The following is a 17885-nucleotide window of genomic DNA, read 5'->3' as shown; positions in this document are numbered from 1 at the left end:
TGACAGTCCACAGGTCCTGAAGACACACCATTTCTCCTATTAATTTCAACCTTGCCTCAACAAATCTTCCTGAGGGTACTGCCTATGAACTAGTGACCGCATTAATGAGCAATAAAAGGTCCTGAGAGGTTTGAAGTATGGGTAGAAAAGAGGCCTAGAGAACTGTGACTGGATCATCAGATCCTGAGTCAACTGTGGGGTGAAGTGGAAAACTGAGCTTGTGCCAGGAAAAATGAAGATACATGGATTGTACCCAATGAAGGCCTACTCTGTGCCAAGCATCCTGTGGCATTCTACATCTACGGTTATTTTTGTATCAACCCTAAATCAGGTATGCACTATTATTTTACCTATGAGGAACCAAAGGCTCATAGAGGCTAGGTGACTGCCCAAGGTTGCATAATTAGTGACTAAGCTGAGAACAAACCTAGGCATTCCTGATTCTGGAGCTTGTCACAGTGATTTTTTTTTTTTTCCAAACATTCCCAGAGAATGAGCAGAGAAAGATCTGTAAGGTCCTTTATCAAGAAGCCCACAGGAGATCAACCAATCAAGGAACTGTGCACGAGCTGATTGCATACCCTGCAACCCTCCTCCCTCACCTTGCCTTTAAAAATGCTTTGCTGAAACCCTTCGGGGAGTTCAGGGTCTGGGGGCATGAGTCCCCGTTCTCCTTGCATGGCCCTGCAATAAACCTCTCTCTCCTCCAAAAAGAAAAAAAACAACAAGCCCACAAGAGTAGACTGACCCACTAGCTTCTTCCAAAAAGATGAAAGGGTGGAAGAAAGGAACAAGGCCAGCACCACTGAGAGCACACCCACAGCACGCCAAGCCCCAGGCCCTCAGGCACTGTCCCAAGCAGCCAGAACACCTTGGTGAAGGAGCTTCATGGCCATGCTGTCCAGTTCTTGCTCTGACTCGTTCCTCAGCTGCACTAAGGAGAGGAGGCTCAGCAGCAAAGGCAGGTTCCCCGAGGCTGTGAGAAACAAGGAGAGCTGGTCAGGGGGATTGACCATCAGATCAGCCTAAGGTCAGACAGGCACCCATGACCCACCAGCAGTAAATAGTTTGTTGGGATTTACCCCTATTTCCTGTCTTTTCCCTTCTTCATCTAGAAGAGGGGAAACTGACGTACTGAGTGCCAGCTCTGGGTTGGGTACCAGGAATTCATTATTTCACTTAATCATCCTAAAAATCATGTGAAGTAGGGATTGTTATTCCTATTTTGCAGTTAAGAAAACTGAGGCCCAGAGAGGCTGAGTGACATCTCCAAGGCCCCACAGCGGCAGGGCCAGGGCCAGGACTTGAACCCAAATCTCAATCCAGTGCTCAGAGTCATTCCACTATGTGCTTCCAAGAAATCTCATGGCTCTTAAACACTATTATTAGTCAGTTGTGGCTTGTCCTTCCCTGAAAAAGAAAGACTCAGCTCTTCTAGATACCCTTAAACATACCTCCAAACCGCCGTCCTCAATCAGAACTGAACCAAGTGAGTCACAGCTCTCTAGCTACTTCCTCTTAATTGCTTTGAAATTTAAAAATTCAACTTTCTAAGCGTAAACAGACCAATCCCAGTCTTTCAGTGTCTTCATACTGTACCAAATATCAAGCTTCCTTGACTCCAGGGAGTCCCATTCCAGATTTAGAAACCATCCTTTTGGATCTCACCAGGAGCTTCCAATACATCACAGATCTACCCCCTTCCCAGCCCCTGCTGGCTGCTGCTGCCTCCCTGACCTCCCCAATATTTACCCCTTTTTTCTTCCCAACTGGAGGCTGCCATTCCTGTGACAAACAGCTCCGAGCACATGCTGGGCAGGGTGGGGACATGCATGCATACATCAAACACTCTCACCCATGCAGACATTAAACATAAGCACACTCAAACCACACACACAAACCAAATATGTTGAGCACCCACTCTCCAATGAGAGGAAGGAGATAAAGTCTAGTTTGATGCCCCACTGTTCTGACTTTTCTTTTGCATGGAAAACTCTGATTCTCTCTCCTAGAGCAGACCTCATCAGGGCAGAGATGCCACTTCTGTCTGACCTTCAGGTCAATACATGCCCCCAGCAGCTGCAGACTGACCTTCTGATGGGGAGGACCCATGTTCCACCAGCAGATGCTGTAGGATCAGCAGGAAGTGGCCTCGGATGAGACCACCCACTTGGACATCCTCATTCCTCCTCAAAAAGGTCCTCAGGACGATCAGTACCTTGCGGGCTGTGTCCACTGGACTGGAATAGATGAGGTCCTGAGCAGGAGAGAAGGAAGCCAGAGCTCAGAGGGCATTATGCTTAGGGACAGGTGGACAGTGAATAAAAGAGGAGCTGGGGAAGGGCCCCAAATGATGGTGTCACAGAACCTGGGGAAAGAAGCACTCACTCAGCACCTACCATGCATCATCTTGTCTAATAAGTCTATCCTAAATAGGAGAAAATGAAGGCTCAGAGAGGTTATATGATGTACCAAAGTTCATGTAAGCTAGTAAGTGGCACAATCAGGATTTGAATACGGGTCTCCTAACTCCAAGCCCAAAGCTCTTTCTACTTTCCCGGATGCCTCTCTCTTGTAAATGGAATTACAGGGTCAAGAAGAGGTTATTTCAGAACAGGGGACCTGAGTGTGCCTTAAGGGAGAAGGGGGTGGGGGATGGAGATGTCACAGGGCAGGCAGAGGATGAGTTAGGACAGATTCAGGGTACAGGAAGGGAAGCAAGGACCAGATCAGGCCCTGTCTCTGCCATGGCATCTGGCTATTTCTGCCCCAAGGTGTACAGGCCTTGGTTTCAGAAGGTGGGAAAGAACATTGCTTTTTATTTGCTTTCAGAGTTATTTTAATGAGTACATGTTAAAGGCAAAGCCAGCAGAAGCCACACCAGAGGCTATCCTACTGATAGCTCCAGGCACTTTCCAGCTCAAACAAGCCAATTCCATTGGACAGGCCAGTTAGGGCTGGGTGTCATGAAACCAAGGTTACACACAGACTCCCTTTCCAGGGAAGACAGCTTCTGACACACAGAGAGAGATGATTACAGGGCAACTGGCCAGACAAATCCAGATGGGCTGATCACTGGGTAGCACAGGGGTGTCTGGGCCTGGATCTTTAAAAACCTCCGCAGCTGCCAGAGAAACAACTATAATATTGATGAAATAATTCATATTTTATGGCAAGATTAGAAAAATTAACAAAATTTTTTTTCTACTTGTTTGGGCCTCCTCCCTCCCCTTTGGCGTATACTGTGCATCTGCATTAACCAGACTTCCTTAGGAGACAACATTCTTTCTTAATCTCATCAAGGGTCACAACTGCACAACTCCTTAGGGGATAATTTCCTTCCTAATCTTGTAAGGAGCCACGATGACCTGTGACCCACTACTTGCTTTGTACATGTAGATCTGGATTGTGTAAACTGTCAGTAACACATCATTTAACCATTTGTCTCAAAAACTTATATCACTGTGCTTTGACCTCTTACAGGCAGAACAGTCCTCAGAGCTTTCCTTTTCTTTTTGCCACACCACGTAGCTTGCAGGACCTTAGTTCCCCAACTAGGGATCGAACCCTTTCCCCCTGCAGTGGAAGCACAGAGTCCTAACCACTGGACCGCCAGGGAATTTCCCTCAGAGCTTTCTGAAAGACTGTCTCCTGGGTTATAATCCTCAGGTTGGCTCAAATAAAATTTTCCATTTCTTTCTTAGATTGACTATTAATTTTTGTTGACATTATCAATAGCAATCACTCAATTAGGGCCTGATAATGTCAGGTACTATGCTGTGTTTAAACTATAGTTATATGTTTGTTTATACCTTATCTGTATCTTCATGATAACTCTTCCAGGTAGGTGCATCCCGATTTTTCAAATGAGCAAACTGGGACAGATTAAGTAGTTTGCCTATCAAGAAAGCAGTGGCATTGTAAATTCTATTACACTGTGATTTAATGAAGGGCAGGGATGAGATTGGCTTCATTTTTGTCACCTTGTAGGGACTGAGAAAACATCTCTGGAAGGAGAGGATCTCAGAACGAGAGGGCTAGAGGTTCATTTCCACCAACCTTTTTTACTTTACAGAGTATGAGGCTAAAGCCCAGATGAGGTGTGATTTGCCCAAGGTCACAGGGCCCAAGGCCAAACCAGTTTCCCACTCCTGCTCCTTCGCTGGCACACGGCTGCCTGACTGCCAGAGCTGGTCCCTTAGAAACCTGAGTTAGTAAATGTTAACAGTGCAAAAGGAAGGGGGCTACTTAGCATTTGGCAGCCATGCTGAATGCCAGGGGAAGGAGTGCACCCCACCATATGGGTCATTGGGAAGGCTCTGGGTGGAGCATGGCCCACTCCGAAGTCTCTCCTGTCCAGAGCTGTCCAGAACTCTCTGTGACTGGACCAACCAGAGGGATGTGGCCAAGCAGGGAACAAACAGAGCTTCTGTTTTTTACATATAAACAACCTACATGAAAGACCACCCATTGATAAGAGTGGCAATTAACAGCTTTGTTTTCACCTGTTATTACACATATCAAAAACAGAAATTGGTACCAACACATATTTTTAGACTCTTTCCTCTCCTGCGGCTAGAAGCTGGGGAGAAATGGTAGGAATTATATATACATGAACAAACAACAAAGCTGTTCCTTGCTATTTTTTCTTACCACTGATGTTTCTAGGATCTAATTTAGTTAAAAACTCACTAATTTAGGCTCCAGTCATGGTCATGATCTTTATTAGCTATAGGACCGTGGCAATTCAATAAGCCTCTGTGAGATTAACATTCTTTATCTGGTTCAGAGTCAGTCAATAATCAGTGAATGATAGTCTACCATGTATAGCATATCACAAGTGTTCCTATATATTCTTTCATTTATCCCCATGTTATCTCCCTTATGCATGTGAGGAAACCGAAGCTCAGAGAAGCCTTCATCTTCCAGTTGTTAGTGGTTTGTTGTGTCTGAGTCCCTCACTGGCCTATGGGGCAGGGACTAGGTGAAATTCATCCCTATATCCCTAGTGCTCAAACAAACAGCTCTCCCATTAGATGAAACACTGAATTTAGCTGAGTTTACTGGAAAGAACATTAGGGAGTCAAAATCTGGGTTTTAATCTCAGCTCTTGTGACCTTGGACAAATCTCTCTAAACCTATTTCTTCATCTGTTTAAAAAGAAAAAAATAAGATATCATGATTAGTACCTTTCTCAGAAGATCTGAATTTTTCTTTTTTGAGAGACTTAGACCTGTCCAGACCCCTAACTCAACAGGTCAGCAAAGATTTATAAGTACCTGTTATGTGTGAGGAATTGACCCTGAATACATTACCTGGCAAAGAAAATCCAGTACCTTAGCTCTGTCCATTGCTACTCTGCCTGGCATCCCATCTTTTCTTCTTTCCCTATGCACTAATGGTTTATTTTTAACCCGTTCCTTCTACTCTTTTCTTCCTCCTCCAAGGAAGAATTTGAGCCAAAGCATGAATGTGGCCCCTATCAAGCCAACACGTGTGTGATTTCACAAGACGACAGATCTCAGGGAAGAAGGTGAAGATTTAAGTCTGAGTGGGGAGTGTGTACATGAGAATGTGAATACAGACAGATGTAGGTACCTAAGGATGTGAGATATATAATATGCAGGTGTTATTTCCACCACAGTCACTCCAATAAAGTCAGGGAATCATGTTTGTTGATGATAAGAATATCAAAGGAACACCCACTCTTCTCTAAAGGGCTATGTCATTCTTCCAGGACTAAGGGGTGGGGGGCCAAGTAAGTGAACTGGCATTGAAGGCAGGGGTTCTAAAGAGAGTGTCTCATATGCTAGTGCACTCAGTTTGGGACCTTAAACTAGTAACTGGTCACTAAATACAAATTGTCAAATGTGTAAATAATTTCCTTTTTAAAATATATATATAAATTATAGCAGTCATCTCTATAATAATGAGGAAAAAAAGATGGAATTAAAGTCAGTGTGTTAGAAACTGCAGACAGCAGGCAGCCTACTTATCTAACTGATGTATCTGATAGAAATTATAGGAATGTCTTACTTCATAAAAAAAGCATTGGAATATGCAATAAACTCATGACAAAAAAATTCTGGGTATGGCTAAGGGAGGGTGTTGCACATGTAACATTATCCTGAGAGTTATGGTAGAAAAGAGGCTGAGTCCCTCTGCTATCAGACATCTTCATCTACATGCCCCAGGGGTCCCCTATGACATCAAACCCTTGTTAACAGAATATGCTTAAGAGAAGACAGAGAGGCGACAGGGAATGGTGACTGAGGTCAGCATTTCATAGGTATATCCCCTGGGGATTAGAGAGGCACATATCTCTCAGTGAGCAGACCTCCATCAGACTTAAGAAAGGGTATAGACTTACAGAAACCAGGCACCTGCCAGCCGAAAGCACCTCCTACTCACACGGAAACAGTGATAAGTGCAGAGGCAGGCAGAAGCAGCTGCAGGTGCCTCCTGACCTCAATAAACCAGCTCCCAGAGAGAGAGGGCCCACCATCTCTGAATGTAGAAATGAGCAAGTGGTCACCTACTAGCAAAATGAGCAGGGTGCTGGGGCTGCTTCTGAGCACATGAAACAGGGCTGCTAAGCTGGCAGGAAGGGTGGGCTGCCCAGCAGAGGCGACATCATCCAGCTCCTCACAGATGCTCTCTTCCCAGGAGAACCAAAGTTCCAGGACACGGTGCCCAAACCTACTCATCAGCTCTGGATACAACAGGAATAACCTGAGCAGGAGGGGGTGGTGGGTGTAGACTAGGTGCAGGTCCGAGATGCCCTCTAGTAATTTTCTGATGGCACCAACCACAGCCTGGAGGCAAAGAAGAAAGGGGCTAAATCACCTTGCAGAGGACTCAAGAGACCCCAATCCCCAACAAACACAGACAGCCAAGACATAACTGGGAAAAATGTACTGGCTTCTCAGTGCTCCAGGATATCTACACTGGCTCATCCCAGCACCCTCTAGAGAAAAGAAAACCTCACTGTGCTTACCTTATAACAGTGGTCCTCAACTGGGGGTGATTTTGATCCTCAGGGGACATTTTAAAATGTTTACAGACATTTTTGATTGTCTTGATTGGGAGAGTGCTACTGGCATCCAGTAGGAGAGAGCAGGATCCCACTAAATACCCTATAATTCACAGGACAGCCTCCCACAGAAAAGAGTTATACTGAGCAAAATGTTAATAGTGCCATGGCTGAGAAACCCAGCTCTATAATGATACCACAGTGTATCATAATTGTCAGCGTGTACTTGTCTACCTCCCACACTAGACTTGAGATGTTTGAGGGCAGGGACTGTGGCAGATTAATCTGTGCACTTGGCATAGGGCCTGGCACAGAGAAAGCAAAGGGCAGGTGTTCTGAATCATTTATTAACCCTCAAAAACCTATCTCTTCCCATTGTACATATTACAAAGCTCAAATTCCTTAACATGTTATTCTAAGAATTTTATAGTTTATAGTTTTCACTCTTCATTTGGGTCTTTGATCTATTTTGATTTATTTTTTGTGTATGGTATGAGGTAAGGGTCCAACTTCATTCTGTTGCTTGTGGATATCCAGCTGTCCCAACACCATTTATTAAAAAGGCTATTCTTTCCCCACTGAATTGTCTTGGCATCCTTTTAAAAATATATGGGTTTGGGCTTCCCTGGTGGCGCAGTGGTTGAGAGTCCACCTGCCGATGCAGGGGACACGGGTTTGTGCCCCGGTCCGGGAAGGTCCCACACGCCGCAGAGCAGCTGGGCTCGTGAGCCATGGCCACTGAGCCTGCGCGTCCGGAGCCTGTGCTCCGCAACGGGAGAGGCCACAACAGTGAGAGGCCCGCGTACCGCAAAAAAAAAAAAAAAAAAAAGGGTTTATTTTTGGACTCTTAGTTCTATTCCATTGATCTGGTTGTCTATCCTAGACATATACCAGAACCACACTGTCTTGATTACTCTATTTTTGTAGTAAGTTTAAATTAAGAAGTGTGAGTCCTCCAACCTTGTGCTTTTTTTTAATTTATTAATTTTTTTGGCTGTGTTGGGTCTTTGTTGCTGCATGCGGGCTTTCTCTAGTTGCAGCAAGTGGGGGCTACTCCTTGTTGCGGTGCACGGGCTTCTCACTGCAGTGGCTTCTCTTGTTACGGAGCATGGGCTCTAGGTGTGCGGGCTTCAGCAGTCGTGGCACGCAGGCTCAGTAGTTGTGGCGCACGGGCTCTAGAGTGCAGGCTCAGTAGTTGTGGCGCACAGGCTTAGATGCTCTGTGGCATGTGGGATCTTCCTGGACCAGGGCTCGAACCCGTGTCCCCTGCATTGGCAGGCGGATTCTTAACCACTGCGCCACGAGGAAAGCCCTTGTGCTTCTTTTTCAAGATTGTTTTGGCTATTTGGGGTCCCTTGCATTTCCATATAAATTTTAGGATCAACTTGTCTATTTCTGGACAAAAAAAGAGAAGGCAGGGACTCTCCTGGTGGCGCAGTGGATGAGAATCCGCCTGCTGCAACTAGAGAAGTCCTGTGCGCAGCAACAAAGACCCAACGCAGCCAAAAATTAATAAAATTAAATCTTAAAAAAAAAAGAGAAGGCAACAGGGATTTTGATCAAGATTATGTGGAATCTATAGATCAATTTGGGGAGTACTGCCATTTGAACACTATTGTCTTCTTTTATCCTAATTTTATGGAGATATAATTGATGTATAACATTGTATAAGTTTAAGGAGTATAACATAATGATCTGATAAATGTATATATTGTGAAATGACTACCACAATAAGTTTACTCAACATCCATCACCTCACATAATTACAAAAGTTTTTTCCTTGTGATGAAAACTTTTAAGATCTACTTTCTTAGCAACTTTCAAATATACAAAACAACATTGTTAGCTGTAGTCATCATGCTGTACATTACATCCCCAGCACTTATTTATCTTATAACTGGCTATTAAGTCTTCTGATTCGTGAACACAGGTTGTCTTTCTATTTAGTTATGTATTCTTTAAATTCTTTCAATAATGTTTTGTGAGTTTCAGTGATCAAGTCCTTGCACTTCTTTTGTTAAATTTATTCCTACATATTTAATTTCTTAATGCTACTGTAAATGGAACTGTTTTCTTAATTTCCTTTTCGAGCATGTTATTAAAGACTTAGGTCTACCTCCCAGCTTCTTTCCACTCTTTCTCCCACATGACCTAGCCAAGCTACACTAAACTAGGCTTCCTTCCTTGGATGGATAGACTGGGTAACTCCCCACTTCTGTATCTTAAATCTTGCTCTACTCTCAGCCTGAAAGTTCTCCCTTCACTACCTCCATCTCCTCCACGAAGCCTCTCTGATGCCACAATCGGACACAACCTCTTGCCCCTTGTGCTTTCGTAGCTCTCAATGGTCCTCCAGCTCCAGGAAGCACTGCAACTGTTCCCTGCCTTGTAGGAGATCTTTTTGTCTCTCTTGCCAACCTGGTGCTCCCTGAGGGCAGGGAGTTTGTTTGATTCACCTCAAGCCTGACAGGGACCCACATGGCACCTGGCACCTGGCACATGATAAGTGGTCAATGCACATAGGGGAGTTATTGTTTAATGGGTATAGAGTTTCAGTTTTGCAAGATGAAAAGATTTCTGGAGATAGATGGTGGTGAGATGGTTGCACAACAATATTAATGTACATAATACCATTACTGTACACTAAAAATGGTTAAGATAGTAAATTTTATGTTTGTGTATTTTACCACAATTTTTTAAAAACCTGGATAAATAAAAATAGAAAAACAAAAATGAAGTAAAAAAACAAGTTGTGACTGTATATTGCCATTTATATATTTATATAAGAATTTTTAAATGCAAAACAATGTTATATATCATTTATGGATTCACACCTAAGAGGGGAAATCTGGAGCTCCTCCATAAACTACCTTCTAAGTCTCCACACCCACTGGTAGATGGGAAGAGAGGGCCCCCAAGAACCAATCTTGCCATGATTATTAGTCTTGAAGCCATCAGGACTATTCCTATTCTGTCCTTTTCCCCCGTTTACATCAGTCACCTCAGAAAGCCCAGAAATTTCAGGTCACCCCCATATGGCTCAGGACATGCCCTCTTTAAATCCCATCTCCCACTCTTACACAGCTCCACAACCCTTCCACGTGCCCTCTAGAACTCACTCACAGTTATCAGCAAATTCCCTTTGTCCTGTACCTCTTTGAATATTCCCTTCACCTTGCTGCTTTGATTCTCTGCCAAAAACCTCTTTTGCCTACAGTCTCTCAAGGGAGGCTATTTTCACTCCCACTTCCTTAGTTTGAAAACCCTGGCCTCTAAATTCTCTTACTTCCTCCTTCTAATCTCCTCTACCTGCCTCAGCCATTCATTCCCACGGCCAAGTATCTGGACCTTGTCATTACGAAGAACTGCACCCTCCCAAATAATCCCAATTTCAAGCATCCCATTTTACTACCACCCCTCCTATCTTTCCAGCTCACTCCCTCTAGTATTTCAATCCAACAATTCTTTGACCCTCATGAGAACCAAAATCTTTGAAAACATCCTTTTATTTTCTCTTATTCTCATACTTCACACTGGTCCATCAAGAGATCCTATGGCACCAACTTCAAAATATACCCAGAAGCTGACGATTTTCACCACCTACTCCACTATCTCTTGCCTACATTATTGCTGTAGCCTCCTAACTGGTTTCTGCACCCTCACCCTTGTACTCCTCTGTTATATTGTCCTAGTGGCCAGAGTGATCTTGTTTAATCCAGCCATGAATTAAACCATGAGACTGTATGAGATCATCAAAGCAGTAAGTTTAGAGAAAAAATAAAAGCAGTCACAGACTGAGCCCTAAGGTACTACAACATTCAGAGGTCAAGGTGATAAAAGAGAATCAGCAAAATACACTGAGACATAACTGCCAGAGAAGTAGGAGGAAAACTAGGAATACCCGGTATTCTAGATGCCAAGTAAAAGCAGTGTTTCAAAGAAAAGAGATGCTGTTGATAGGTCAAGTAAGATGATGACTAAAATACTGACTACTGGCTTTAGCCATGTATGTTATTGGTGACTTTGACAAGTGCATTTTCAGGGATATGGTAAGAGTGAAAGCCTAACTGGGTAGAATCAAGACAGGATGGGAAAGCAGGAACGCCTGAAGCATCTTGTGATACTAGAAAACTCAAACTCAGGCTTCCCTGGTGGTGCAGTGGTTAAGAATCCGCCTGCCAATGCAGGGGACACGGGTTCGAGCCCTGGTCCGGGAAGATCCCACATGCTGTGGAGCAACTAAGCCTGTGCACCACAACTACTGAGCCTGCACTCCAGAGCCCACATGCCACAACTACTGAAGCCAGCGCACCTAGAGGCCATGCTCGGCAACAAGAGAAGCACCGCAACGAGAAGCCCGCGCACCGCAATGAGAAGCCCACGCACCACAACGAGAAGCCCATGCACCGCAATGGAGAGTAGCCCCCATTCGCCACAACTAGAGAAAGTCCACGTGCAGCAGCCAAAAATAAAAATAATAAATAAATAAATATTTATTTAAAAAAAAGAAAAGAAAACTCAAACTCTGTCTAAGATTACTAAGGTTGTATCAAAAGGACTTAGGAGCAACCTTGAATAGGCTCCCACTGGCCAAAGATAGGACGACTTGATCCTCAAAAGGATAATATAGTGGATTGAAACCATCAAATATTTCTTTTTCATCAAATATTTTTAAATCGATGAGCTCATAATGATACTAAAAAAATCTCTTTGGTCACTTTTAGCGAGTGCTAGGCAACCAACTCATTTTTTTTGAAAACTGGTAATTAAAGGGAAAGAATCAAACATTCACCCTATGCTTCCTATACAATCTACCATTCAGAGTAACTGAATAGTTGGTGAGAGAAGTTTCTTTTTATACAAGTAGTCCAGTTAATAAACAAAGAGAGAATGACAGAATTAGGATATTATATTTTGCAATCCCTAATGAATTAAAGGATCTAGGGAATGATCACCAATGGCTGCTAATACCACAAAAAGAGAGACAATAGGACATTATATACCTACATCTGTCTTACTTGAGAACACTTGCACTTCTACTATACCTTCCTGATTCCATGCAAATTAAACCAGGTCTGCTCATGTCACATTTGCCCCAATAGTAATTTTTTTAAAAGGCAAAATTAATAGTCATTGAAGGAAGAGAATCCTTAATTTGAGGTTGAAGAGTCCACATCTAAGGAATAAAAGCAATTTTCAGTAGAAAAGGTGACAGATCCAGTGATGAATCAGACATAGTCCTCCACCCCTGAGAGTTTATAAAGAAGCTAGAGAGAGAAAACTTGTAACATATAACCATCTTGAAAGCAATCCAAGACCAGCCTGGTTAACAATGATCTGGGTGCCGGCAACACACTTTGTTCGATAAACTGTTACCTGAAGACACCTCACACCTCTTTCCTCCTGCATAAACCAGAGGTGGTACTAAGAAAAGAGCCTTGGGAGTTGGTCAAGTCTGAGCTGGAGTCCTGGTTACGCCATCAATTAACTGTGTGACCTAGCAAAAGTTATCAATACTTTAACCTAAGTCTTGATTTTCTTATCTATAAAATGGAAATAATAATCTCTGCCTCCCAGTACTGTTGAGAGAACTGGCTAAGTTACAAGGGCTATGTATATATCAGCACTCTATCTTCCCCCACTCCCCCAACACACACTCTCTCTCTCTGCCACCCACCTTCTCTATATATACATCATCATAGTCTCCCAAGGAACCATGATGTAAAGAGGTGCAGGAGGAGGAAGAAAAGCCCCAGGCACTTTGGTCCATACCTCATCTAGCACACAGTCTTTGTCCTGGCAGATTGCAAGTAGATAGATGGAAGCTCTGAAGACCACCAGTGGAGGGCATTCACCCTGGTCCTGCAGAGACAGGAGGAAGCTTCGCACAGCCACGAATAACTCCGCCTCTGAGACAAACCTGTCAACCAAGGAGAGTCTGAGTGAAAAAGGCAGAAATGGCTGTCCTGCCCTGCCACATCCTCCCTCAGCCACTGTCCTTCTGTCCCAGCATGTCCACAATCTAATGACACCTTGCACAAAGAGTGTGTTGTATATATTTAACAAAGCATCGTCACACATGCATAGCACATAGTTCTATGCTTTGTGCAAGGCTCTATTAGAGGTCAGAGACTCCTCACTCACACCTAGAAGGTAAAGCATCAGGCAGCTGGACTGGCAGTGTTAAAGAGAAGGATGCTGCTTCTGGGGTTCAGGAGGCCCTGCTTTGGCAGTCAGTCCACGCTTCTCGTATTTATCATTAAACATTTGTGTGTTCAATGGGCTACTTTATGGGGGAGGGAGACACCTATACTTGTACATGCAAGGGAGATGGGGATGAGGAGGAAACTGACTTCACTATATACCCTTTTATATCTTTTAAATTTTCTACCCTATGTCTCACCTATCAGATTAAGACCCCCCCCAAATTAAACGTTTTTAAATAGGTAATACTAAATGCAATGCAGTATCCTGGATTGTGTCCTAGAACAGAAAAGGGACAATAGAGGAAAAATTGGTGAAATCTGAATAAAGCTTAGTTAATAGTATTGTACCTTCACATATATCATCAAATGATTTTCAACAAGGGTGCCAAGACCATTCAATGGGGAAAGGACAGTCTTTTCAACAAATGGTGCTGGGAAAACCAGATTTCCACACGCCACAGAATGAAGTTAGACTCTTACCTAACACGATATTAAAAAAAATTAACCCCAAATGGATCCACACTTAAGACCTAAAACTATAACATTTTTAGAAAAAAACATAAGGCAAAACTTTCTTGACATTGAATTTGGCAATGAATCCTTGGTTATGACACCAACGGCATAGGCAATAAAAGAAAAAATAAACAATTGGACTTTATGAAATTTTAAAAATTTTGTGCATCAAAAGACTACCAACAGAGTAAAAGGCAACCCACAGAAGGGGAGAAATTATTTGCAAATCATATATCTAATAAGGAATTAGTATCCAGAATACACAGAGAACTCCTAAAACTCAACAACAAAAAAGTTCAAACAATCTGATTAAAAAATGAGCAAAAGATTTGAATAGACATTTCTCCAAAGAAGATATACAAATGGCCAATAAGCACATGAAAAGATGCTCAACATCACTAATCATTAGGGAAACACAAATCAAAACTATGAGATAACAACCTCACATCCATTAGGATGGCTACTATCAAAACAAAAACAAAAACGAAAATAAGTATTGGAGAGGATGTGGAGAAATTGGGACCCTTGTGCACTGCTGGTGGGACTGTAAAATGGTACAGCCACTGTGGAAAACAGTATGACATCTCCTCAAAAAATTAAAAATAGAACGACCAGATGATCTAGCAATTCCACTTCTGGGTATATACTCAAAATAATCGAAAGCAGGGACTCAGGGAGATATTTGTATACCTATGTTCACAGCAGCATTATTGACAATATATAATAAAAGGAAGCAACCCAAGTCTCTATCGACAGATGAATGGATAAGCAAAATGTGGTAGATACATATACAATGGAATATTATTCGGTGCAAAAAAGGAGGGAAATTATGACATATGCTACAGCTTGGATGAACCTTAAGACATTATGCTAAGTGAAATAAGCCAGTCACAAAAAGACAAATACTGTATGATTCCACTATAATTAGTACTTAGCATAGTCAAAATCATAGGAACAGAAAGTAAAATGGTGGTTGCAGGGGCTGGGGGCAGGGGGGAATGGACTTACTGTTTAATGGGTATAGAGTCTCTGTTTTGCACAATGAAAAGAGACGGAGAGTGGTAATGGTAGCACAACATTATGAATGTATTTACTACTACTGAACTGTACAGTAAAAATAGTTAAGATGGTAAATTTTATGTTTATTTTACAATTTAAAACATTGGAAAGAATAGTAATGTGCCAATGTTACTGTCTTAGTTTGATAAATGTACCACAGTTATGTATTAGGAGAAAATGGGTGAAGAGTAACTTTTCTGTAAATCTAAAATTACTCCAAAATAAAATGTTTATTTAAAAACTAAAAAGAAAATGGATAATAGCCATAATATAAATATTATGCTACCAAAAGAATAAGGTAGACCTGTTAATACATGTAGTAGCATGGAAAGATGTCCAAGGTATACTGTTAAGTTATAAAGCAAGTTGAAGACCTTGTATTATATCCCATTCTGTATATTAAAAAAAAAGTATATTTGTGTTTGTTTTGTTTTGTTTTGTTTTATTATTATTTTTGGCTCCGTTGCTTTCTCTAGTTGTGGCGAGCAGGGGCTACTCTTCGTTGGGATGTGCGGGCTTCTCATTGCAGTGGCTTCTCTTGTTGCAGGGCACGAGCTCTAGGCACGCGGATTTCAGTAGCTGTGGCTCGCAGGCTCTAGAGCGCAGGCTCAGTAGCTGTGGCGCACAGGCTCGGTTGCTCCGCGGCACGAGGGATCTTCCCGGACCGGGGCTCAAACCCGCGTCCCCCCTCACTGGCAGGTGGATTCTTACCACTGTGCCACCAGGGAAGTCCCTATATTTGTGTTTTTTAACACACACTAGAGTTCATGGAGGGTACCTAATAGTAGTTAACTCTGGCAGGTGTATGGGGAACTATTTTAACGTTATAGCCAATCATTTTTCTTGAGTTTTTACAATAAGCACAAGTTTTAAAATAAGAAAAAAACTTTATATATATATATATATATATATATATATATACACATTTATTTATTTATTTGTTTATTTTTGGCTGCGTTGGGTCTTCATTGCTGTGCAGGGGCTTTCTCTAGTAGTGGAGAGTGGGGGCTACTCTTCATCACGGTGCATGGGCTTCTCATTGTGGTGGCTTCTCTTGCTGCGGAGCAGGGGCTCTAGGTGTGCGGGCTTCAGTAGTTGTGGCGCGCAGGCTCAGTAGTTGTGGCTCACGGGCTCTAGAGCTCAGACTCAGTAGTTGTGGCGCATGGGCTTAGTTGCTCTCCAGACCAGGGCTCGAACCTGTGTCCCCTGCATTGGCAGGCAAGTTCTTAACCACTGTGCTACCAGGGAAGTCCAGAAAAAAACTTTTAAACTATCACATGGGTTAAGTGATGTTCAGTGAGGGTGTCAAGACAATTCAAAGGGGGAAAAATAATCTTTTCAACAAGTGGCGCTAGAACATCTGTATAAGCCACATGCAAAAAAAAGAAGTTGGACCCCTACCTCACACCATCATAAAAGTTAAATCAAAATGGATCATAAACCTATATGTAAGAGCTTAAATTGTGAAAGAAAATATCTATAGAAGAAAATATAGGAGTAAATCTTCATGACTTTGGGTTAGAAAATGGTTTCTTAGAATCAACACCAAAAGCATAAATGACAACAGAAAAAACAGACATATTTCATCTCCCCCCAAATGTTTAAAATTAGATTTAATAAAAATTTAAAACTCTGTGCTTCAAAGGATACCATCAAGAAAGTTAAAAGACAACTAACTGAACGGGAGAAAAAAATTGCAAATCATATATCTAATAAGGGACTTGTATCTAGAACATATAAAGAACTCTTACAACTCAGTTAAAAAAATGGGTCAGGGGCTTCCCTGGTGGCGCAGTGGTTGAGAGTCCGCCTGCCAATGCAGGGGACACGGGTTCGTGCCCCAGTCCGGGAATATCCCACATGCCGCGGAGCGGCTGGGCCCGTGAGCCATGGCCGCTGGGCCTGCGCGTCCGGAGCCTGTGCTCCAAAACGGGAGAGGCCACAGCGGTGAGAGGCCTGCGTACTGCAAAAAAAAAAAAAAAATGGGTCAAAGATCTGAATTTCTCCAAAGAAGGCGTACAAATGGCCAAGAAGCACATGAAAAGATGTTCAAAATCATTAGTCATTAAGGAAATGCTAATCAAAACCACAATGCAAAAACCACTTCATAACCGCTAGGCTGGCTATAATCAAAAAGATGGACAACAAGTGTTAACAAGGATATGGAGAAACTGGAACCCTCAAATATTGCTGGTAGGATTGCAGCTACTCTGGAAGACAATTTGGAAGTTCCTCAAAACGTTAAACATTGTATTGCCATATGACTCCTCAATTCTACACCTAGTATATACAGAAAAGGAAGAGAAAAACAAGTACTCAAACAAATACATGTATACACATATTCACAGCATTACTATTCACAATAGCCAAAAGGTGGAAACAGCCCAAATGTCCAGCCATGGATGAAGGAATAAACAAATTGTGGTGTATATATACAACGGTATATTATTCAGCCATAAAAAAAGAATAAAGTACCAATGCATGCTACAAACATCATGCTCACTGGATGAATCTTGAAAACACTGTGCTAAGTGGAAGAAGCCAGGTGCAAAAGGTCACACACTCTATGACCACATCTATAGGAAATGTTCAGAATAGATAAATCCATAGAGACAGAACACAGACTGTTGGTTGCCAGGAGCTGAGCAGAAAAAGGAATGGGTAGTGACTGCTTAATGGATAAGAGGTTTTACTTTGGAGTGACGGAAATATTTTGGAACTAGATAGAGATGGTGGTTGCACAACACTGTGAATATATTAGATGCCACTGAATTGTTCACTTTAAAATGGTTAATTTAATTATGTAAATTTTACCTCAATAAATTATTTTTTTAAAAGCTTAACAGAAAATAGTCTTTTGATTTTAAATTTTAAAAAATTGTATAGTAATTCTTAAAACCAAAGTAAGCCACTGACATTTTTTTGGTGCATGAACAACACCCTCAGGGATATCAAGGAACTCTCATTAGCATTCTAGGACTCTGTCTCTAGACAGACTACCCACCTGTCTTAACCCCCTCTCCAAAATGTGAGCCCCTGAGGAATATAAGCCATTTCTCACTTATCTCTGTGTC

The 17885-nt window shown here is 42.3% G+C and overlaps 1 protein-coding gene across 1 annotated transcript in view; it reads right to left on the bottom strand.

The window, feature by feature from the left end:
- Positions 1-17885, bottom strand: part of MEI1 (meiotic double-stranded break formation protein 1) — a gene marked incomplete at both ends in the record, with an annotated part of 68750 nt that overhangs the window by 20317 nt on the left and 30548 nt on the right. The window contains 4 exons of the mRNA XM_082636596.1: positions 872-976; positions 2092-2257; positions 6540-6815; positions 12806-12953. Coding sequence (XP_082492722.1) covers positions 872-976; positions 2092-2257; positions 6540-6815; positions 12806-12953 — 695 coding nt within the window. The remainder of the gene's footprint in view (positions 1-871; positions 977-2091; positions 2258-6539; positions 6816-12805; positions 12954-17885) is intronic.

The sequence above is a fragment of the Mesoplodon mirus genome (genome assembly GCF_964341445.2).
Source record: "Mesoplodon mirus genome assembly, chromosome: 11".
Classification (NCBI taxonomy): Eukaryota; Metazoa; Chordata; class Mammalia; order Artiodactyla; family Ziphiidae; genus Mesoplodon; species Mesoplodon mirus.
This window is presented reverse-complemented; position numbering and strand designations above follow the sequence as displayed.